Raw genomic sequence first — 24,361 nt, forward strand, 5'->3', positions numbered from 1 at the left:
TGCTTCTTATTTGCTGCTGGAAAAAAATAGCGTTCTACTCTACTAATGATTCTGTTAGAAATGAATTAAAAGTTAATATAAAAGACTGAAAATATCCTTCCAGCTAGAGGGCATATTGAAGCATTGCGATCGTGAATAAACAATCTTCTCCTTTCATTTTTATATAAAAGCAGATGTGATTCCACATCAAACAAAGTTTGCAAATTATACCACACTTCTAAAAAATCTGAATTTATTCAATTGAAAAATATTGTTTTGTTAATCAATGTCAAATAGATAAATGTAACACACGATGCAAAAACTTTTGCTTGTAATAATTATTGCTAATAATAATGTATAATCCGAAATTATAAAATGATAATTTGTTATAATAAATCCAGAATAACTAAAATTGAGTTATAAAAGTGGATTTTGAAAAAAAACCTAACATGTAAATACTCTTGGCGGAAGTTTCAACTTCCTTAACTTGGACATCCAAATGAAGGCACTCCAGAAATGATTAAGAATAAAAGAAGGATATTGAGAATGCACCTAATGACTGGTGGTTCAGAAAAAAAAAGGATTTTTTAAAAATCCTCTATTGCGCAAGCACAAATTGCGATATTGAGAATGATATTCATACGGGCTTATGTATCTATCTTTTTACTTTCAGAGGAAATTGTTGCTCAATTTCAGAATTTTCGTTCCAGATTCAAAATTTTACCGAATCAGAGTTGAGAAAAGATTCATACTTATTTATTATTTTTGTTTCGCTTCTATTTAAAACATCATGTTATTATTAGGAGCGGCAAAATTTAGTTGCATTTTTAATTAAATGTTATAATATTTTTCTTATTTAGTCCACTTTTTTAAATAATGGTTTGGAAAAGAAAAACTAACTACTCAAATTTGGATTCAAACAGATGTTTTATAACTCTCTTTGAAATAATTTAATTTGTATTAATAATAAAAATTTATTCGTTTTCTTTTGATAAATTATGAATTTTAGTAGTAATAGTCCAGACAAATCTTGATCGTTTTTGTATTTTTTCCCCAGTATCACAGCCATTTTAAGTAGTAATTTACTAAATTCTTCTGATTTGTTTTTAAATAATAAAATTCAGCCTTATTATATTCCTACTTTTATTGAATAAAAGATAACCATACTTAAATCGGTTTAATATTCCAATTAATATTTTGTATTTCCATTTCACTTTACTTTTTTTTACTTTTTCTTAAACTATAGGGATATATATATATTTTTTATTTCTCTGTCACCTTCTGTTAACTGATATGCGTGTGCAATGCTTTCCCCCTCGTAAATCAAAGAGAAAACGATATCAGTATGCCGATCATTAATGTTTGATTGATGACAGCTTATCAGAAAAACCACCGATTCTATTGGACACACTAGAGAAAATAAAACATATGTTCCTTCCCTGCCTCTCTTGACTTAAACATCTTCAAGGTTATGGTAGAAATATTAAAGTTTTCTCTCAGCAAAGGAGGAGAAAATACCTACCCCCACATTTTTCTCTATTCAGCTTCGAGAATGAGTCAAATTTCCGCTTTTTCCCTCAATCAATCGTTCTAGTTCAAAATGGCAGGAGAACAGAGCAAAATTTTTCCCGGTTTTCTGAATATCTGATAAATGGTTCTATACTGTACATATATGCACGCACACAATGTATTAAAAAGTTAAAGTTATTTAGATAAATGTTATTAAAGCATAAGTATTGTAAGCATATATTGGACGAAGACTGTTTTGGCAACTATTTTATGCAAGTAGAAACTACTTTGGAGACTTATTTTTCATATTTGAAGCAACTGAAATTATTATTTTAGGAGTCTTACCCCACTGGCAGCCTGATAAGAAACACTCTATTTCAGGATAATTCTGTTAATTAGCAGAGGAAGCCCTTTAGAAAAAATCCTTAATTCCTCATAAAAAGTGACATTTTAGAGGACACTGTAGAAAGTTTCAAATTGTAAGGTAGCAAAAGAAAAATACAAAATAATGTGCTGATAATTGTTTCAAGGGAAAAAAGTAGCTATGCAATTGAAATGAAGCATGTTGTAATGTTAGGAAAAGCAATTTCACATTCAACGAAATTTTGGAGTTGGGGAATTACTCCATACCTAAGAAATACCTGGGTTGCATTAGAGGAACAATAAAAAAATAAAAGTGGTCAGGCCATTGAGTGATTAAGAAGGATTGTTAATTTAAAAGAATATTCTAATGTGGATAAAGTAAATTTAAAATCATATTTGAGTTTTGCCATAGCAGCAAAGTTGTATAACAAAGTGAGGTTTTGCATTCATGTTTTTTATTTCTATATTATCTAACAGGATTTGAAGTGCAAAAAATTATTAAAAAAAGTTGATACAGTTATTGTAGCAAAAATAAAAAAGATTTGAGATGGATATTTGGAATAAATGAAAATTGAGTACTAATTTAATAAAGCAGTGGTCGCTAAGCAGTGGTTTAGGATCCATTGGTGGTCTACAAAAGAATTGTTTACACCCATGAAATATTTGTTAGTAAATGAGAATTTCTGGAATACTACTAACTACTGAATCACTGAGAAATACTACTGAAGCAGTGAAATTGATACAGCAATATTCAATTGTTTTTTTTTCGGTATGAGGAAGATATATTCCTGTAAGTTATCTTAAATTTTATAAAAAAGGCAAAAGAAGTTTCAGAAAATCTGGGACTATTGAATTTCAAAGCATTAAATGATTGGTTAGATAAATTGAGGAAAATTCATTACTTTTAAGATGATGTGTAATAAAAAAAAACCAATAGATGCATCTCATATATCACACTGGATAATATTAAATTGACATATAATTAACTAACATTCATTTTAGTTTTCCTTTATGTGCCCCATCAAGAAAGGAAACCTTTATTTAAGGAACAAAATATGTGTTCTGGTGGATACAGATTGGATTGTCTTAAAGTATTCATTTAAAAAATTACTTCATAATAAATATGCAATTTCTTCTGCAATATGTTCCTGAACTCAAGTGAATTCCTACATCAACTGAAGGCCAGTCAATGCTTCATTTTATCAGAAGTCACCCAAATCCAAAGATGTAGGTAAGGGAGGGGTTTAGGCGGGTTCAAACTTCCCCCATTGTAAATGACATTTTTTAATATTTTCTCAAGCTACTCATTTTTCTTAAAAATAGTTTTTTAAAAAAATTTCTGCTTTTTTAAGGTTTTTATTATGTCAAAATCAATACCTTAAAATTGATTTAACCTCATGACAAAAAAATATCCCTCCCTGTCATTACTTAAACGGTTAGCCGATTTCTTTTGTAGGTTACTACGGGAAAAAGCTCACAGTTTCAAATTACCCTGATGTTTCTATCCTTATCTGGATAGCTATGAGGGATATAAATGCTTCACTGGGAAAAATTTTAGAGGTGCCTTTTTGGGATGGTGTAACTATTTTATTGTTGATGGATGGTGCTCCAAGGGTGCTCATAACTGAATTCTAAAAAGGAGGTGACTCTCAAATCACATTCTTCCATGACATTTACTTAGGAAACTTTTCTTAAGATGCTCTCAAATTTTGTTTAATCTTTCTAGTTGTTTTCAGAACCTTAAGTATGATATTTAAATAAGTTTTCATTTTAATTTAGTGGAATATTTTTCTTACATTATTGTATTTGCCTTTAATCAATATTTCATTCAATTTTTATTAATAATTTCCATTCTACATTTGAGTCGTAAAGCTTTATTGTGATAATTATTTATCAATTTTAAATGAGCTTTTTAATAAATTCAAAAAACACCCTCAAAATTTATTTATTTGGATGTAAGTTTAGATTTTATTCAATTTTGTAATGTATGTAAACGTTTAAACCGGATTAGATTTCAAATGCCAATTTATTGCATAAATTAGCTCTCTTTTAAATTTTAATAATCATTACATTGCACAGTGGGCCAGCATCCAAGGTTTGGTGGCCAAAATTAGTACAGTAGAGAACCAATTATCTGGGATGCTCGGGACCATCTCTATCCCGGATGTCTGAATTTCCCGGTTTTCTGGATCGATCAAAAATCATCGTTTATCGGTATTTTATCGAACCCGAATTACAAGGAAAAAGTGTAACACATTTTAAAGTAAGAGAAAGAAGAAAAATGCTCCTAAATTTAAAAAAAAAATTGTAGGAAAATAAAAAAGAATTAAAAAAAATTGCAAGTTTAGACAAGAAAAACAAGTTTAAAAAATACAAAATTCACATATTTATTTTTTAAAAATAATTACGATTCCTAAATTAACTAATATAAACAAAACCAATGATTAAGTAACGGATATATTTCATACCTAATTATACAGGGGAGAAAACGATAAAGTAAAAGGAAAACTTATTAATCTATATAAAAAAACAAAAATTGTCGAACCGAAACGATAGTTAAAAAAGGCACTAACATAAATATTAAATCCAAGGCAAGATGCGTGGCAAGATCAACCGAATTAAAAAAAAAAAAAAAACCTAATGAGAAAATTTATGAAAAAGAATTAATTTGTTGAGTGCGAAATTTATCGTTAAAAGCAAAAAAAAATCAAACGTAGTGGAATCAGAAAAACAAAACTGCCATCCGCTCCATAAAATAATCGTACGTTTAAATTAATAAACAATTCTCCTTTTATTTTTTTTCTCATAAAAACACGATTTTTAATGAAAGCAGATGTGATTCCACATCCAGAAAAACTTTAAAATAATGCTGCACTTCCAAGGAATCAAAATTTATTCAAAAGAAAAACATTTTATTTTTGTTAATTGATTTGTTAATCGATGTCAAATAGACAAATATATTTTTCTTTCATCTTCTGTTCTCTGATATGCATGTGCAATGCGTTTTCCCCACCCCCTTATAAATCAAAGAGAAAACGAAATCAGCATGCCACTCCCTTGAGTTTGATTGACAGCCTAAAGGAGAAAATAAGACATTCATCCCTTCCCTACCCCCTCGATCTGAAGATCTTCAAGGCCACAGAACAAATGACGTTTCTCTGGGTAAACGGGGGAAAAAATTCTCCCCTTCCTCACATTTTCCTCTACTCAGCTTCATGGATGAGTCCAATTTCCGCTTTTTTTCATAATCGTTCTGGTTTAAAATGGCGGAAAAACAGTGTAAAATTTTCCCCAGTTTTCTGATTTCCCGGTTATCTGGTTACCAGATAAATGGTTCTCTACTGTATTTCGATAAAATTTGTTTCAAAATTTGGGGGGTTTTATTTAGGGGTTTTTATGTGCAGGTAAATTGATTTCATAGTTGATATACACTAAAAATACCCCCCAAAAAAACAAAATGGTGGCTGAAATATGGCGAGCAAAAATAAAAGAAATAATATAGTACGTTTAAGTAATTAAATACAGCAATGAAAATATAATAATTTTCGTAATTTTATATTAAAAATGAAAAGCAAATTATATTTCCGAAGTAATAGTACAAAATAACGCGAATTAATTACAAAATAATGCAAAAACATGAAAAAATTTTTTTTTGTTTTTTGGCATATTTAGTCCACCTTTGCAATATGAGCAAAATGGGTAATTTTTTTTCGAGAGAAGAAACATCAAAGAAGACAACAAAAAAAAGTTTAGCTAATTACCTTGTGGAACTTTTTAGAACTAAGTTTCGAAAGTCATTCAAACATTGTAAAATGTCAAATGATAAGATATAAACTATAAGTTTGTCAAGAGTATTAACTAATCCAACAAATTGAAAAATTGTACTATAATTTCAGACTAATTACTCTGATAAAAATGTAACAGTAGTGTGAAATTCCTATGTATATTTCTGAAATAAAAATTTAAAAGTTACATTTAAAAAAAAATTTTAAGCATATTTTTCATTACACTGTACTCTCGTCGGTCCAAAAAGTAAATTATAATGTTTGGAATGATTATGAATACTTAATTTGGGCTATATTAAAACTGCCTACACATATTTAAGTTGAAAATTTAGTTTTTGACTTTTGGCTAAAGATCATGGTCTTCTGGCCCACAGTGCATTGTTGTATTCATTACAAAGTAAGCGTTAGGTATTAAAAATAAAGGGATACTAAATTTTACATAAGCAGTAACTCTTAACATAAGATAAAGAAAATGAAAAAATTTTGTTTTCAATCAGAAAAGTAATAAATATACAATTGCACAAATTTGCAGGGTGACACCTGAAAATTTGCTCTGCTTTAAATACTTTTACGTAATGTATATCAAATTAAAATTAAGTTTTTTAATAAAGTGAAAATGAAGTTGATAAATAAATAAAATGAAACAAATTATTTTAAAGTCAGTGTTATTTTTATTGAAATTTGTTTGCAAAAAAATTTTACATTAACATAAAGATTAAAAGTAAAGTGTTTTTTCGTATATAAATGCCACCCAGAATTTTAAGTTTGAACTTAAACATCGGAAATTGCTTAAAAGTTTTGATTTGAAGAAACCTACGTAATATTTGAAAGAAAAAAATTAGCTAGGCGCAACTGATTTTTTTTTGTTGGCCTCTAATAAGGTTGTAACATTGAGAGAAATAGACGAAAATTGAAAAAATAAACAGAGATAAAAGTCCTTTAAAACAGTGTTTAAAAATGAGCACTTTTTTATAAAACAATCTATTTTGGTATTATTAATTTATATTAAAATCTTACAATTGACGCAAAAGTTATTTTTTTGAAAAATCCAATATAAAAAACAATTGTTCATCAGTATTACTTTTTCTGGAAATTATGTTTTCGGGACGAATTAAATCTTTAATTATAAAAAAAAGAGAAATAGGCAGATCTGAAACCCATGATCTATTCATCCTCTTTAAAATTCTCGTTAAAATTTCATACACTGATATATCTACACTAGCATGCAAAAGCTTTTGGTCAACGCGTGAAAGGCATTTTAACCTTTCAATGCAGGCTTCTTTCTTTCTTTTTTTTTGTAGCAATGATTTCCGTTTTATTTAGTCAAGCCAACATATATATTACACTTGATTTCAGAATTTTTATTTTTCTTGCAATTTAATAGAAAATTTAATCTTCTTTGAATTAAATTGAAATCTTTGCACTCAGTTCAGTTGAATATTTCTTTTTTTATATAATTCGAGTCTTGTAAGAACTAATTCTTCAAAAATCAAATGTCAATGATAAATTAAAGTTAAAATCATCATATCCATAAATAAATATGCAAAACTAATGCTTATTTAATAAAATTGTATCTTTCAATTGTATTTTCATCCAATTCTTAGATGTAAGAAAATCGCTTCACAAAAAACATATACCTGACTTTCATATGAATTATGATATAAATTATTTAGAAATAGTTTTAAATAGAAGGAAAAACGATAAAGAAATACGCATAAGTTTAATGAGATAAAAAGAAAAGAATTTAAGGAAATAAAAAATATATACAGGCTTAATATAAAATGAACAAAAAAAGTAAAATGAGAAAAAAAATATCTGCATTTTTTGCTTAAAAACTCATCCATATTCAGTTGATATAAATCTGGTTTTTGTCGCATGAACAACTGCTGATTGTGACATGTGAGATTTGTCTACAAAGGGTTTTTGCTCTTTCCCTTTAATCAGTTTTTTTGTTAACTTGATACATCGTTCGTTTGAAATAGAGGTGTAGTGTATCTACCACTACAAAAGTACAATTCCTATTCACTAGTATCTAAGACATGTTAACTTGATTCTATGATGGGGTACCTTTTCATAGATGAAGGTTGACATTGTCGATAACTCCACCCCCACATTGGTGACCCAGACGTGATGTGAACACGCCCACATTGACAAAAAAATTCCCATTCCGATATGAACACGCCTACCTTGGCATAAACGCCCACTATGATTTGGACACGCCTACTTTGACGGATGGTCCACATTGAGCAGTTTACTTGCTACTTGTGACATTATCCACCTCCTTGCGCTGTTGCTACTCAGTTGCGATCTTACATAACGTACAACATGTACACTTGACTGCTAAAGGCAACACAGGAGTGACTACAACTGTGAACTTAATACAGCTCTCCCGGCTTCTCACAAAACTGCAATGAATAAACTAGTAATATTCGTTCATCGAATTCTATCAGAGCTATAATTCTGGTGGGGGAGTACTGTAGTGTATCTACCACTACAAAAATAGAATTCCTATTCACTAGTATATAAGACATGTTAACTTGATTCTATGATGGGGTACCTTTTCATAGACGAAGGTTGACATTGTCGATAACAACTCACTCCACAAAGGGTTGGGTTTCTTGGTTTGCATCTTCTTCATCGCTTTCTTCTACATCGTTGTTATCTGTGTCGAGAGTCAAAACCATCTGAAAAATCTCTTCATCTGACAGTTTATTGAAAATCAAAACATTGTTTCAATGTAAAAACATCCATCAATGTCTGACTTCCTGAAATTATCTTTTTCAATCCACTCTTTACTGTTTTCTAAAAGTTCTTTCTGTAGGGCTTTATCATTAGAAAGTTTAAAACCTCCAAAAGGTGATTCATCTAGATCTTCTTAAAAAAAGAGTGGTATGGGTATTAATTTGCGGCATGCATGCATTAAGATATCCCGAGTCACAGAGTTCCAGGCCTTTGCCTCTAACCATATTGCTGCCTTTACATTAAATGGTTTTCGGAAATCTTGTATCCGAATCAATAATGTAAATCAACTTTATAGCGGCACTTAACGCTTCTTAATACACCTTTATCTAAAGGCTGAATGATTGATGTGCGATTTGGGGGAGGTATTTAATATTGACATTATTTGCTTTTAGCACAGCCTGGTTGTGCCATGCAATTATCCAAACATAAAACAATTTTGCAATCATCGGGTAACCCCACTGATTTATAGTTTGGGACAAATTCATTTTCAAACCATTCAGTGAATAGTTCCTGTGTTTTCATATAACGAGGATTCTTACTCTTTCCAATTAGGGTAAGTTTTAATTTACATGTACCTGCTGCATTGGTGCAAGCCAGCAGCGTAAACCTGTCTTTGGCAACTTTGAATCTGCTAGGGTTTGTTTTCCCTACTAAGGTGTAAGTTGTAGTGGGAAGAAATTTAAAATAAAGTCCAGTCTCATCAGCATTGAAAATTTGTCCATTGTCAAATTTCAAGTTTGAACATGGTTCAAAACTGTTATAACAATTTTCTACATCCGCAGTTGCTTTTTCTCCACTAAGTTTCATGAGACGAAGACCATGACGTTGTTTGAAACGGACGAAGCACTGCATCCAGTAGTATATTCATAGTTGTTCTCTATTTCCAGATTTTATTTGACGGAAATTTTTAGCCTGAGCCATTATTATTAGCCGACTTAATGGGAACTGTTCAGATCTCCTCTGCTGTATCCACTCTATAAGCACTTTGTCAACATCTTCGTTTTTAGCTAAATGCAAAGTTTTGGGTGAGTTCATTGCATCGAGTTGCTGGCAATTCAAAAAAAAAATTAAGTAAATCTTTCTTTTGATTTTTAATGTCATAAATCATCGATAAACCAACATTGTAGAACTCCCCTTAGCAATTTTACGGAAGAACCTTCAGCTTACTTTTTCACACTCTCTACTTTACTTTTGATGGATAAACTCACGCGTTTTCTTTTTTTAGATGATGATGCAGCAACTAAACATTTTCAAAAGACTAAAAATATGACATATAAAAGTAAGCAAAAGCGAAATTTTATTTCTTCTTCGAGCGACTGCACTCAATTTGAAGCAACTTCATAATAAACCATTCCTAAAGCAGTGTGCAAATGAAGAAATCTCCTTTTATTAGGGGGTGGGATTATATGAAGAGCTGGGAGTGGAATAGAGAACTGATGTCCTCCCACCAGCTCTGATAAAGATCTCAAAAATATTTCATTGTGAGGGAGAAGGAATTTCTTACTGACTTTGAAATTCTCAGTGGGAGGAGAACACATTCAATCTTATTTCCTCTCTTATGTTAAAATAGAAGACCACCATAGTAAGTAATAAAAATGCTTTCTAGACAAAATATAGATGAGTCATCAATTTTACTATTGGTTTTCAAAATATTTTATTATCAGGGAGGAATTTTATCTATAACTAATCCCGCGTTTAGATTTACTTAACTAATAACAAGCTTGTTAAAGCTGAAAAAAAAGGGGGAAGATAATGCAAGAAAGAAATGAGCCTAATTATCAGCATGAAGGCCATTCAGTTACATTCCCCCTTCTCTTTTAAATTTGGAAATGGTGATGTTGCAAAATTCTCTCCCTCAGGATAAAAGTTGCCCATCAGCAAAGTAAACAATACATTGAAGGTGTACAATTGAAAGCTCTAGCCTAGCTGACTAGAGAATAAATAATGGAAGGTATACAATTTAAAGGGCAAGTTTTCCTTCCCCATGCCTGTATTAGCAACAGACTCCCTGTGCTGTAGATAACTTTAATTACAGGAAATGCTTTTAAGAATGTCCCATAAATATGGAGCATCTTTTAAGGTTTTCTGATAATCAGTTATTTCAATTAGGTGCATTTTGAACTATTAATGGAAAAGAAAAGCACTATACTTTTATGTATATATCTATATTTATTTGAAAATTATGAGACAACATGTTTCATTAAGTTCATTAATTTTTTTTTTAACATATGATGCAATATAGAATTGATAGAAAGTTAGATCCTCAAAGGCTCTCTAAGTGCCTGAGGCCCCCATACCCTGCCCATGAAAAATGATGGTACTGGAAGGAATAATTAAAAAGTCATGCGTAATTAGAAAACGGGATCTTGCAGACTATTCTGAAAAAATAAAAGCAATTAACAAGAAGTTTTGATTATTGTAATTCATTATGTTTTGATTTTGAATCCTTAATTACCATATTTCGAAATATATTTCTGGGAAAAATAAAATCAATACTGATTAATAAATGGACTTGATACACTTACATAAAAGGAAAAAAAGTCTGTTCCACTTCAATTTAAGAATTAATTTGAAAACAAATGCTAATTAAGTAAGATTTACAAATTAGAAGGATTGAACTTTCATGTTTTTTAAACGATTACAGCTCTTTTTATTTATAATCATTTTTGTATACAAGGATTGCTATAAACTATTTTTATTTATAAAAATAAGGAAGGCGTGAATTAGAAAGAGAATCCTCATATATTATGCCACACTACAAATATGCTTACTATTAGTAGTAGTATTTATATGAATATTAAATATTTATCTGAAATTTGCCTTAAAAAAATTGAAATCTGTGTTTTAGTTTCATCTTTCTAAAGGTATTAAACAAAATTTAAAAATCAGTGCTACTTGATTGACAAATCCAAGGTAATGTAAATATGTGTAAATGATTGGGAATGTTATTTATATCTAATAAATAGATCTTCTATTTTTTATTTTATCTAATTCTTTAACTTGACATCACAGACGTTATATATTTTTTTCTTCAGGGAGGGGGGATTCCAGTAGCCAGATCCCTTTATGTCAACATTAATCAACACTATTAAATGTCATGTGCATCTCACGTTTTTGATGATTTCTGGCTACTGGGGGAATTAAAATACACACTTACAATAATTCTCGAAATTTCACTCATAAAAAAGGTTTTTTATCATCAGAATGATAAATTTCTTATTTCTTACCTTGTTTTAGACATATCGGAATTTTATTATTTATTTTAATTCTACACTTCATTAATTGTGAAATCTTACAAGGAAAAGAAAGTTTTTTTAAATGGTGCTAAAATGTATTGAATTTTGTTCCAGATATCTGGTTTTCCGGTTTTCAAATGTCTGGATAAGAGGTTCTGTACTGTATCTATAGATATTGTATATTATTTAAATTAAGACAACTAATTTTTTATCTGAAATATCTAAAGTAGTTTTTAATCTAGAAATTTCTTTCTGAATTGTGAATGATTGAAACTTTTATACAGTACATACAGATCAGTGCTGTTTTTATTATAAAAAAACTACAATATAGCAAAAGAGATTAAAAAAAACAACCTAATAAAACATATTCAATTATACTTTTAAAAAAAAACTGTTCTGTCGTGTTACTACCAGCTGAATAAGCCTCTATTTTAGCTTTTTGCAATGTTACGGACATATTTTTGAGTATAGTGAAAGACTTGGATATTATCAAAAGATCATAAAGTAGTATTTCAAACTGTGTGTGCTATAGAAATAACATACATCATTTTGTTAAGGTTTAATTGTAAGGATATGCAGTTAAATATTCATAACATTAATCTAAAGCTGTTTTGTAAGAAGTTTATCATTGTATTTCAAAATAATAATTCTCTTTCTCTGTTTTCTGACTTTCTCTGTCACCTTTTTTTTACTAAAAAAATAATTTTTATTGAGATGATATTGTTGACTTACAAGTGAAACACTTAAGCTATGATTATAGTTATGAATAATTTGATTCAAACTAAAAAATTTTCAGTTAATGTGTTTTACTTGTAAATTGCCAATTTGTTGTCCTTTAAGCTCGCATGATGTAAAAACCTATTTTTGAATATATATATATATATAAGTTCAAAATGAAGATAAAACAAAGAAAAATTATAGACTNATTTAAATACCTGCAATAAACTGTTTTTTTTTATCAAATGGAGCTATAAGCTAATAATTATCACTAATATAATCTTTAAAATATGTGAACAATTGAATCGTATATAGCTATATTTAATACAATGGCTAACACTTAATCAATCTAAAAATTTCTTTTTGTTTTTTGCTCATTCCGCTCGAACGATTCGTCGTATAATGCTCTAATTTCGACAGTGACCATCCTCGTGATTCAAACTACTGTTTGCTAAAATTCATCGATTTTCTTTGGTTTGTTTAATAGGCTACAAGGGACACACAGATTGCCAGATATATATATATATATATAGTAGATTGTTTTTGGAAAAGAAAAAAAAATTGAAACTTGTTTAAAATAACATAGTTTTTTCCTTATTGATTTTATTTAAATTTTTAATCTGAATGAGAAAATGAATTATATAGTTTTAGCTGAAAAGGTCAAGGCTTAAATGGTGATAAGTTTAGTTTAAGGGGTAATATAAATGAACTACTCTCCCCAATCATCATTTTTATCAATTGAAATGTTAAAAAAAAAAAAAAATATTGTACTAAATTTTTAATTTTTCTAAAATAATAATGAAACATTAAAAATAGAAAAAAGGCAATATGGATACATTGCTCTTTATTTCCCACACTGAATATAGTTTCAGCAGTTTATAATTTTTAAATAAATAACAAGTTTTTAAATTATCTGCTTCTATTTTTTATTTTTATTTTAAGTGCTAGAGAGAGAGCAAGATTAAAAATAGGAGAAATGAAACTCAAAGTATGTATCTCTAGCATGTAAGCATCAAAAATAAAGAAACTTATTATTTTTCAACATTAAAAAGGATTAAAATTAGGAAAAAATAATTATGTCCTCAGACTGGAAAGACAGTTTCCCCTATTCATCCCTGTTTAAATACTTTGACTCTTATAATTAATGATAAGTTGTAGTGTTAATTTTTAATATTTCTTTCTAACATGTATTCTTTCTTCAATCTAGATTTACTCAAAATTTGTCAGTCTTTCGACGGGATGTAAATGACTCTCTTAAAGGTCCAAATATATTAAACTCATCTTTGTATGATGTAAATTAATTTCATATAGTTTTAAAATTTGTTGGAATTGTATGCAAGGCCCATCAACTACATTGTGAATACCATCTTCTTCCTAGTATGTGTGATATTGAAAGAAAATAGGAAAAGTATTTGTGAAAACTGTTACATTGTCCTACAAATTGGGTGAAACATTCCAATGATTTGTTTGTTCACCCACATGATATATTTTTATACTCGTTGCTCAACAATTTAAATTATGAACTGAAATTTTGTATTTGTATCAATAGACTTGTTTTTTTTTCTTCACATTGACTGGGAGCTTAAATCATAAAAGCTGTTATAGTTCATTGAAATAATATTGTATTCGTTTGAACTTTCAATGTAAAAAGAAAATTAGAAAGTTCAAGAAATTTTTTTATACTATCACTGTTCCTCTTTGGGAAATGTGCCTGAATTGCCTTTCTTTCATTGTAAACTATTTTTTTAAAGAGATTAAGTTTTCAATCAAAATTAATTTCTTGCTCATTGAGCTGATTGCTTAAAATATTCTTTTATTTTTTCTGAAACTTATATTAATAATTTTTTTGAAGCAAAATTAATTGTTCAAAAATTTTTGTTTCCTCCTTTCTGTGTTGAACCATTAATTGAACATTTTCATGTGACATTGATACATTGTGTATTTATTCATTTGAAGTAATGAGGAAAGCATTTAGCTTTAGTTCTTATTTATTTATTTTTGCCATTTTCAAATCTGTATTTTCCCATTTTTTAATATGTTTTTTTTATCTATCAAAAGATAAACTTAATTGAACTTGTCATCTATTTTATGGGAAATTCACTATTACATGAACAATAGCATTTTTGTAAAGGCCAAAAATGTACTTTAATTTGTAGCTTGTCTTATTCTTTTTTTTTTTTTTTTTTTTTTTTTTTTTTTTTTTTTTTTTTTTTTTTTGTGCTTTTATGCTTTATATTTGTCCCTATTGTATTAAGCAATACTATATCATTTTGTGAATTAGATAAAAAAAATTATTTGAGGTAAATTTAAACAACTTTTTTTTAATAGTTTTAGTTTGAAGTACTTCTCCATTTTTAATTTCAGGGATTGTTTTTTTTAAAAGAAGAGTAATTTGGAAACAAATGATAAAATAAAAATATAAAAAACTTAGAATAATTATTTAAAACTATAATTTTAATTTCTATAATTTGAATTATACATAATCGTGTTCTGTGACTGGTTATAATACTTCTACAGTTATTGAAATAGAAAAATTTTGGAAAATTTGGATTTTTGTATTTAAACGAATCTTGACAGCTTGTGTTGTTCCTTAAGGTAATAAGTATAAGTGCTTAAGCAAAGAAGTGTTATATCATTATTGTTGCCAAAAATAGACTTCCCCAAACTTTTTCTTGTCAGTTTCTTGTACAAGAGAGTTCTAGTTCATTGAGCAATAAAATACAATGTTTGCCTTCTAAACATGATATAATTGCTTAAGCTGATTATACATGCTCAGATTTTCTATTCTTTTAAAAGTATAATCAAATGACATAATTTTATTTTTGTTTAATAAATTTCTTTTGGTATTTAAATGCAGTTTTTAAGTAAGCAAATTTGAAATTTTTTTTTAAAATCTAAAATGTACAATAATTTATTCAAAACTTTATGTATAAGATTGTTCGAATAATAATTTCAATTTTTTCCAACAGAAAACTTGAATTAAATTTTTCGCAGCCAACTTTCCACTTAAGCTGCATAATCCCAACTTCACACTTAAGACTCATAATCATTATCATACTGACAGTTGATATAGTAAAGCTTGTTTGTAAAGAAACTCGATTGATACTACACAGTAGATTTTGGTTGGAATCCTTTAGATATCGAAAGTGAAAAGTAGCATTTTCAGCATATTTTACTTTTTTGCAACCTTTATTAGGTAAAAAAACAGGAAATTTTTTTTTAATGTGCATAGATATATTGACAGAATGCCATTGCTAAAACTGTTTTGCAAAATTTTGATCCAACAAATTGAAGCTGATGAAGACGTGATAAAAGTGTGAACGGGTGCAAACTAATGAATAACATTTTGTGAGATAAGAGATTAGATTTATTGACTTTGACAGTTCATAATAATTTGAAATGTCTAGATTTAATCTCAGAGCATGATATATGGATTTCTCCTGTTCTTAATGAATTTTTTTTTACAGTTGTGGTAATGTCCGCGATTTGCGTCAGGAGCAACTAGAAAATTATCCACTTTTGAAGTACATTATTTCTGAAAACAAAATGAGAATCTGATTATTATTTGTTCCGGGTTCTATAAAAAAAATTTATGAACCTTTACTTTCAAATGAGGAGGTCAAAAGTTACTTGGATCGGTTTTTTTGCTTGCACAGAACAAAAATTTTATGAGCTAAGAATCATGATATTGCCAAAGAGATGGCAAAGGTATTGGGTCAGAATGCGCAATACATAATTCAAAAAAATATTTTTTCACTATAAGAAAATCATCTATAGTTTTCAATACAAAACGAAATTACTATCTGAACAATCTATTACAATTTGTTTTTTTTTCCTTTGAAATATTTTTTGTTATGAATCTGTGAAGATAACTAAACAATTCAAAAATGTATTAAAAAAAGGCAATTTTCATTAAATTTAGTACTTTGCAAATTTTAATTTCGCACTTTTTAATCTGTGATTTTTTTTTAATAATTGAGTAAATATTTGCTTAAAATTTATTTAGTAGCTCACTAAACACATCCTCTTTTCATTTATATGTTTATATTTTAGTTCATTTCTAACAAGACTGCTTATTAGATGGTTGAAACTCTCCGATTATATTTTTTAAAATTTATTTTGGTTTTAATTTAAGCAAATTCTTTTTGAACTCCAATTGTATCTTTAACTCCTTATTATATTTGTCTTGTATTTATTGTATTTTGAACTCCTATTGTTATTTTAAATTAATCAAGCATTGCAGATTCTGAAATAGAAGGTAATTTTTTCAGATCTCATTATCACTTTTTTGTATTTGAAAAGTGTACAAGTGCATTGTTGTTAACTATTACACTTAAGTCCCTCTTAAAAAGCAAGAAAACATTAGAATATTATTGAAAATATGTTTTCAGATAATTATTAACAAAACCAAGACTTTGGAATAAAGAAATTTAAAAATTTTGCATAAGTAAACCTTTCCGACAAGTTTGATATAAAGGAAAAATAAATAACAGGTGTAGGCTTTGTTTTGTTTGGTACAGTTCAAATAAACTTTATATGCTTAAAATTCGAAAAACGTTTTTCTTTTAAAGTTAGTTTTCCAGATATGCAAGGTTTTCTTCATGATCATCTTTAATATTTATATATTTGGAATTTTTGTCAATTATAAGGACAAAAAACATATTCATTTTCTGGTTTCAAATATTACTATATATATATTCAAATCATATATATTCAAATATACAAAGCATGAGAACATGTTTGTTTGCCTGGAACAACAAGGAGATGCTGAAAGACAATTTAAAACGCTTTCAAGTTTCAATTAGCTAACACCTTCAAGTTTCTATAAGCAAACACATGGGTTTTAAAATTTTGTTCACAGCTACTGAAGCATTTTTTAAAAATCCATTTTTGTTTTTTTTATTTCTCACATATTTGCAGCCCTTAGCATACCTGCCATGCCTCCTGTTTTTTAACGAAGACTCCTGTATTTTACGCCCATCTCCAGTTTACCTGTATATTCTCAAATTTTTTTTTGTATTTTTTGAAGAAATTTAAAGAAAAAAAATTTGGCGTTAAAATATTGCTCTTTTTCCTCAACAGATAATGCTATTGCCAGTACTGCAGTATGTTGAGTTTTAATAGTTTAGTAATCATAAATAATGATTGAAAAAAATCTTCTTTAGGTTATGATTTATATACATATCTTTTATTTCTCTAAATGTAAGTGCTTATATTATATCCAATTTTGAATTTCTCTTTTTGACTTACATGATTATGCATGTTGTATCAAAGCTTTTCTCATATCCTAAAAAATTTCGCTAGTAAAATATTTGTTATCTTATTTTTCCAATGTTGGCAGGTGTGCCATAGAAAGTGTAAATTCGTTTGTTTTAATTTTAAACAATGATTCTTTAAATATATATTAAAAGCTGTCATAAGGAACCTGCATATCCTATTTTAGAGGTACAAAGGAGAAAGAAGTTGAAGATTCAATTGGAGGAATAAGTGTGAAATGTAACTATCATTCACTGCTATGTGTGATTATTGTAAATAATTTTTTATAGCTTTTTTTGTATTATTAACGTTTTTAATCTAAATTCATTCTAAGCTCTTTCTAAATTCGTAGTGAAATCTCAGTCATCTTGTTCGTTGAACAAGAAGTTAACATGTCATTTTAAATATTTTCTTAATATAATTTCTGAAATGAGTTAAACAATTTCAGTATTCAGTTTTAACAATTTAAGTTTAAAATAAATAATATTACAGCTATAAACTTTTGCTGTGATCTGAGAAAAGTAATAATATGCATTAGACTTTACAATTTTGCATCTAAACCAAAGCTTGTACCGAATAGAAAACAAGGTTTACAATATTTTCTATCTTATCTGTTTCAGTTTTTTTTATTGATTTTATAATATTAGCTTAAAAACTTTTAAAAATGGAAAATATTTTTTTAATTCAATTTGTTATATCAACATGCTCTTATAATTTTTGTTCTTTACATTATTTATTATTATTAGCTGGTTGCCCAGGACCTTTATTAATTTTAAGGAAAACTGTTTAAATAAATTTTTGATTAGTTCATTACTGGACTTTACATTACGAACTAATAGACTATATTTGTTTGAAAATAATTACCAACATAAATTTTACTTATACCTGAACTCTAAATATGCAAAAAATGCTGTGATAAGACATAACTTTTTTAAATTTTGCTGTCTTGTTTTGTATATTTGTCCCCAAAATGTTGAATTGTATAAGATCATATTACATCTGTATATAGTTGTTTATGAGTTTAAGGTAGTTATTTAGGCATGTAATTCTTAATTATCTCCTGAGTGATATGCACTCTTTTTTCTTAAAATTTAAAAGCTGTTTGCATGGAAAAAGGGTGGAAATTGTATGTATAAAAGTAAAAGCATAGTTATTTGTGCTTAAAAAACTCATTCTTTTTTTGCTGCTTTAAATATATATGGCGATTTCTTATTGGCTGAAACATTTTATTTAGACGAGTAATAATATTAATAAAATTAATTAAAATTTTAGGGCAATTCCATCGTTACATGTATAATATTTGTGAACTTCCAATGCATATTACTTAGTTAAGCCCTTTTAGCAAATTTGTCAAAATAACTCATGTTATTTACAATTCCTCTATTTTTTTTTCAACTTTCATGATATTAGAAAAAATTAACAAAATTTTTAACTGACTGTTATACATTGCTTAATTTTTACAAAATATTAACTTTTACCGAGGTTTCATTAAAGTCATGATAAATTTATTAACTGAAATTAGAAATTTTCCAAAATTCAATTTTTATAATTTTTTTTTCTACATAATTGTAGTATACTGTTACTTAAAATAATCAAAATATAATAAATATTAAAATTATTTTATTAAAAATTGAAGCAGAGTAATTAAGACATTTCTTGAATTAATTGACACATTTTTCAATTGAAAAGTCTTGTTAAATATTATTAAATATCAAGTAGTATAACATTAAAATATACTTTTCAAACTTTAAAAAAATATGTGATGTGTCAATGATGGTAAAGTTTGGAATTTCAACATCTGTGTTTAATTTTGATGGAGCTGCCCTTTGGTATGTTTACTTCTATAATATATTAAATGTGTTGCATAATAATTTTTGCAGTGACAAATTTTAAATTAAATTTCATACATTTTATACTTCAATTGAACAAATGTATTTTTACCTCAATTTAAGCTCTAAATGTATAAATATGAAAACATGTATTAGATAATTTTTTTTTTTTTTAAAGATTTTATATAGAATTATAAAACTTATCAAGTTATAAAAGTTTGAATGTCTAATGCTAGTCCACAAAATACTTTGCTTCTATCATTTTATTTAGTTGTACACTATTATAAATAATATTTACCTTTGGTCTATATATACAATTTCTTATTAATCTTGTATTTAAAAAAAGTCTCAAATTACTATCTCCCAATTATTTTCATTTTTAAATCTTAATTTTGTATGACTTAAATTTCAGAGATCTATGTTTATAATATTTTATTGAGTTTATGCTGTTGCTGATTACTTTATTTATTTTTATTTATTTATTTATTCATTCTTTGTAAAAAAAGTAAATTTTTACCAAATATATAAATTTTTTAAATGAGTTTGTTCCTTAGAATCATTTTAAGGATATATATTGTTTTTTGCAGAATTTTCTGATGAAAAGTATATATACACTTGTTATTTTTTTTAATTGTGTAATGATTACAGTGTGTTTCGTATAATGTAATAATTAATAATTATAATGTTCGTATAATGCAATAATGTAATTTTAACGTTATTAAATTTACGTTCTCTGTACATAAGAAAATGTTAATTGTAATGAACTTTGACTTATTTACAATTTACTATGTTGAGGCAAGTTAAAAGTGTGTATTTTGATATTTTAATTTAGTTACCTCATTTAGTTTAATCTTGTATCTTCAATTATTAATAGTAATATTATATTTATTTATCTGTTTAATATTTATTTAACCTTATAAAAAGATTATAGTTTTAATAATAAAATGAATTAATAATGATTTTAAATTTTGTTCTAGGAAATGAATGTAATTATTTGAATATTATGCTTGATCACTTTACATTTAGGCATCAAATAATTTCCAAGAATAATCTTCAATAATAAATTCATGATAAATTTTTATCAGTTTAGCTCATGTTATGAATATTTTGTTGTTATTGAAAATCACTTGGTATGATTAAAGTTATCAATTCTGTTGAAGCAATTGTTCAATTTTAATATATTTAAAGTTATATATTTTACTGCTAAGACAATTTTGATCTTCAGAATTAAAATTTGTAAGTGAAAAATATTCTTTTTTCATTAGAAATTTATTTTTAATGTCTGTCCATAATGTGAAAAACAATTAAAAATGCTTACCTATGCACATATACTTTTTATCGCTAATTATTGATTAGGGTTACAATTTCTTCATGAAGAAAACTTTTTCTTCTATGACACTGGAAGATGTGGAAAAAAACTGGACGAAATGGAAGAAACTTAAAATTATCTGTACAATTGTTTAAAGTTAACCATTAAAGAGTGGTTCAAATTGGAAACAAATAAAATTTATTATAGTGCGAGAGAGTGAATGATTATGTGATGGTTAGTGTTGGGATATGAAAATTAGTATGCTATTTGTAGTATACAATATGTGATTTTTAGCACAAGACCGTTTGTAATTTAATTACAATATTTTAATTATTCTGTTGGAAAGTAAACTTTTTTAAAGTTCTAAAGTTCAATTTTTACATTCTACATCAATCCTTTATCTAAAATATTGTAAGAAACACTAACAATCGCTTTTATTTCTTATTAAAGTTATTAAAATTATTTTACTGCTTTTCACTTATTTGAGAATTATTTATTAAAGGCATAGAAATTATTCTTACTATTTAAACTACATTGTTATTTTAAAGAGTTTCTTCTACTTCTGATGAAATAAACCTATTTTTCCAGTGTCGTTTTCCACTGTGGAAGGAACTGGCCATCCCTGTTTGTGATAAAAATTTTTGAATACATTGGTTGGTTTTAAAGATAGTTTTTTTCACAATGCTCAATTTGATGCTCGGGTAAATTTGTTCGTATTTGTTATGTGTTGTTAAAATTTATTATATTATATTTTAATTGATTGATTTAATCAATAGCCATTGATAGAATATTGCTAACATGTTTTTTAAACTGGCATTTGATTTAAATCTTTAATGAATTGAAAGTTATTAAAAATATTTCTGCTCATTTTGCTGCTCGGGTAAACTTGTTCGTTCTAATTTGTTATGTGTTGTTTAGACTTGTTATATTGTATTTATTTGATATTATGTATGAATGATGAGTGATACTGATTAAATACGTGAAAATTATTGTGATTTCAAAATTAAAAAGCAATAATTGTATTAATTATTATAAATGTGCCCTTTAGCAATCTTCTTGTATAGCCAGATAATCAGAGTTATCTTAAAAGTCTTGTTGCCTTTTGTTTTTAAATGTAAGAATACTTTACCTATTTTGAATGAATTTTCTTTACAGACATTACTTTTACAAATTTTAAGACTATGTTTGGATAAATCATGAATCAATAAACATTTGTGATAGTGATTGCAGTTTTTCTGTGCTACTGATGAAATAAAATATTTTATGAATAAATTGTTTTTCAGTATGTTCTATAATAAATGAACTTTTAAGTTATAGTTTTCTTCCACGAACGATATTAACTTTTTACATCCGAAGTGTCACGAAAAGACATTTACAAGCAAACTACGGCAAGTGTTTTTTGGTATTTGTCTGAGGTTTCATGAGTAGCTGAAAGAGATGGGATCAGTTAGGGGGAGGGTGAGCAAAGATAAGCATTGACAGTTTACATTAGTTACTCCTACTATTATTCCCTAAAATTTTTCAGAATGAGTTACTTTTTGCTTTGTAATTTGGCTTTTAAGAAAAAAGCGCCAATACTGTCATTTTAACATACATTGAAATCTATTTTGAAATGTAGAGTCCAGAATATTTTTTTTCAGCAGCGATTTTTTTTAAACATTAATAAAAATATGCATTCTAAGGTTACACTGTTTTAATAATTATCTTGCTCAAGTCATGTTTTATTTTTTATTCACAATTTGTTAACATTATAAACAAATTGATAAAAAAAACAGTAAAAAATGATGATAAATCAATAAATAATACTTTTTTATGCTGTGGTGCTTATTAATTTTTATATTGGTTTAATTATCAGAATTTATTCAGATTTCAATTGTTAAAAAACTGTTCAATGTTTTTTGTCAAAAATATATTAGATGCTCGGAGGGGTAAATTTTTTCTTCGTTTTCTTTCCATGTATAAGTTTAATCAGAGGAATTATTTTCATAAACTATTCTTAACTGAAGATTTTAACATAAAATACAATAACAAACAATTTGCTTATAAGAACTTAACACAAATTTATGATTTTCAAGATTTTTCTGTTTGGTTAAAAAAAGAAAAATAATGGTTAATGAAAATGGTGTCAGTTTTATTTTATTTTATGTTAAATTTTTATCCTTCCTCCTTTGTTTGAAGTAGCAGATGGGCAATTGAATAAAGTAAAATAAAGTTAAAATTTAGTTGTTAATAATAATAATTTAATTATTAATAATAACTATGATGAAGGAAGTCTTTGCTGCTTCCTTCATTAGCCGTATCGGGTTGAATAGTGGAATGTATATATGAATGTTCATTTAGGCCAATATTGAATGAATAAAACAATAACAGTTGAGTTTCCAGGAAATAATGTACAAATCNTTTACTACATTAATGTAGTACGTAATATGTATTAATAGTAAATAAATTGTTTTCATAATGTTCAATTATGAAAACAATTGAAAACAATTGTTTTCAATTGTTTTCATAATTGTTTTCATAATATAAAATTCAATTAGCATGAAATGATTATGATAGTTTTACTAATTTTGCGTTAATGAGGTTCTGGGTTCTGTAGTATGATTATATCATTAGTCAATTAAAAATTAGTCCTCTATAAACAGATATATTAATATGGAGTTAAGTATAGATAATTTTATGGCTTAATGTGATTTAAAATTATTCTGGTTTGGTTAAATTGGTTTATATTTTTGAGAAAGTATTTCTAGATTGTAGAAATTAGTATTAAATAATGTTTCAAAACACGAAAATGTATCTAAAAAAGCATTAAGAGCCTAAACTGTCACCCATTCTTCTGACTAAACTACAAGGCGTCATAATTTCTAAATTGCATCTAAACCAATTTTGAGGGTAAAACTTTTCAAATTTGTCAAAAAAAATTATTTGTGGGTCTGATTTCATAATTTAATTAATAGTAAAATTTTTTTTGCTGCCAACTTTAAGGTACACCTCGTGAAAAATTAAATTTGCTAATTTTTTTAAAAATACAACTTCACACTTATTCTCTCCAAACTAAATATTATCGAATTAACATGAAATAATTTGACAAGACGTGTTATAGTAAATAAAACAAATTATAAATATGCATTATGATTTGAACACAAAATAAACTCGTGAATTGTCTTCAATATAGAGTAACTGACAGAGTAGAATAAATTGCCTATACTGCACTACTCATTATATAATGGCATTATATGAACGATAAGGTTAAGTGTATTTTTTCAACTTTCAATGTACATTTTTTAAAATATTTATATTTTTGTTGGAAAAGCATCGACCCTAATAACACTTTCGAGGAAAAAAAAACTTATCAAATTAGTGTAAAATCAAAGTATTTTGATATTTCATTTTTTTTAATTTATTTTTATTACCAAGTACAATTCTAATTCTGAAATCAAGTTTTGAAATTATGAAGCTTAATATTTATTCTTATTATTAATTTTCATACTGACAAGCTGTAATTTAGAAAAAATAAATAAAACTAAGCGATGAATTTTCAAGACCTGATTTATTAGTTTGAAACTTAGAAATGAAATAAACCACAAAATATGTAATTGAAGTACATTAATCTCGTATTAAAAATAAACTATTAATGTA

At 26.9% G+C, this 24,361-nt stretch overlaps 1 protein-coding gene across 5 annotated transcripts in view; it reads left to right on the forward strand.

Moving 5' to 3' along the window:
* The window catches only part of LOC107452432 (Ran-binding protein 16), a 186,706-nt gene that overhangs the window by 123,379 nt on the left and 38,966 nt on the right, over positions 1-24,361 (forward strand). For 2 of the 5 annotated variants that reach the window (XM_016069988.3, XM_016071458.3), the window contains one exon: positions 13,539-15,022. The exons of 1 other annotated variant lie outside the window; for it this stretch is intronic. In XM_016069988.3, coding sequence (XP_015925474.1) covers positions 13,539-13,632 — 94 coding nt within the window. In that variant the 3' untranslated portion in view covers positions 13,633-15,022. Of the gene's footprint in view, positions 1-13,538; positions 15,023-24,361 lie in introns of those variants that run through there. 2 more of the 5 variants (XM_043040335.2, XM_043040334.2) reach the window with 1 other exon arrangement.

Source organism: Parasteatoda tepidariorum, chromosome X2 (assembly GCF_043381705.1).
Source record: "Parasteatoda tepidariorum isolate YZ-2023 chromosome X2, CAS_Ptep_4.0, whole genome shotgun sequence".
NCBI lineage: Eukaryota > Metazoa > Arthropoda > Arachnida > Araneae > Theridiidae > Parasteatoda > Parasteatoda tepidariorum.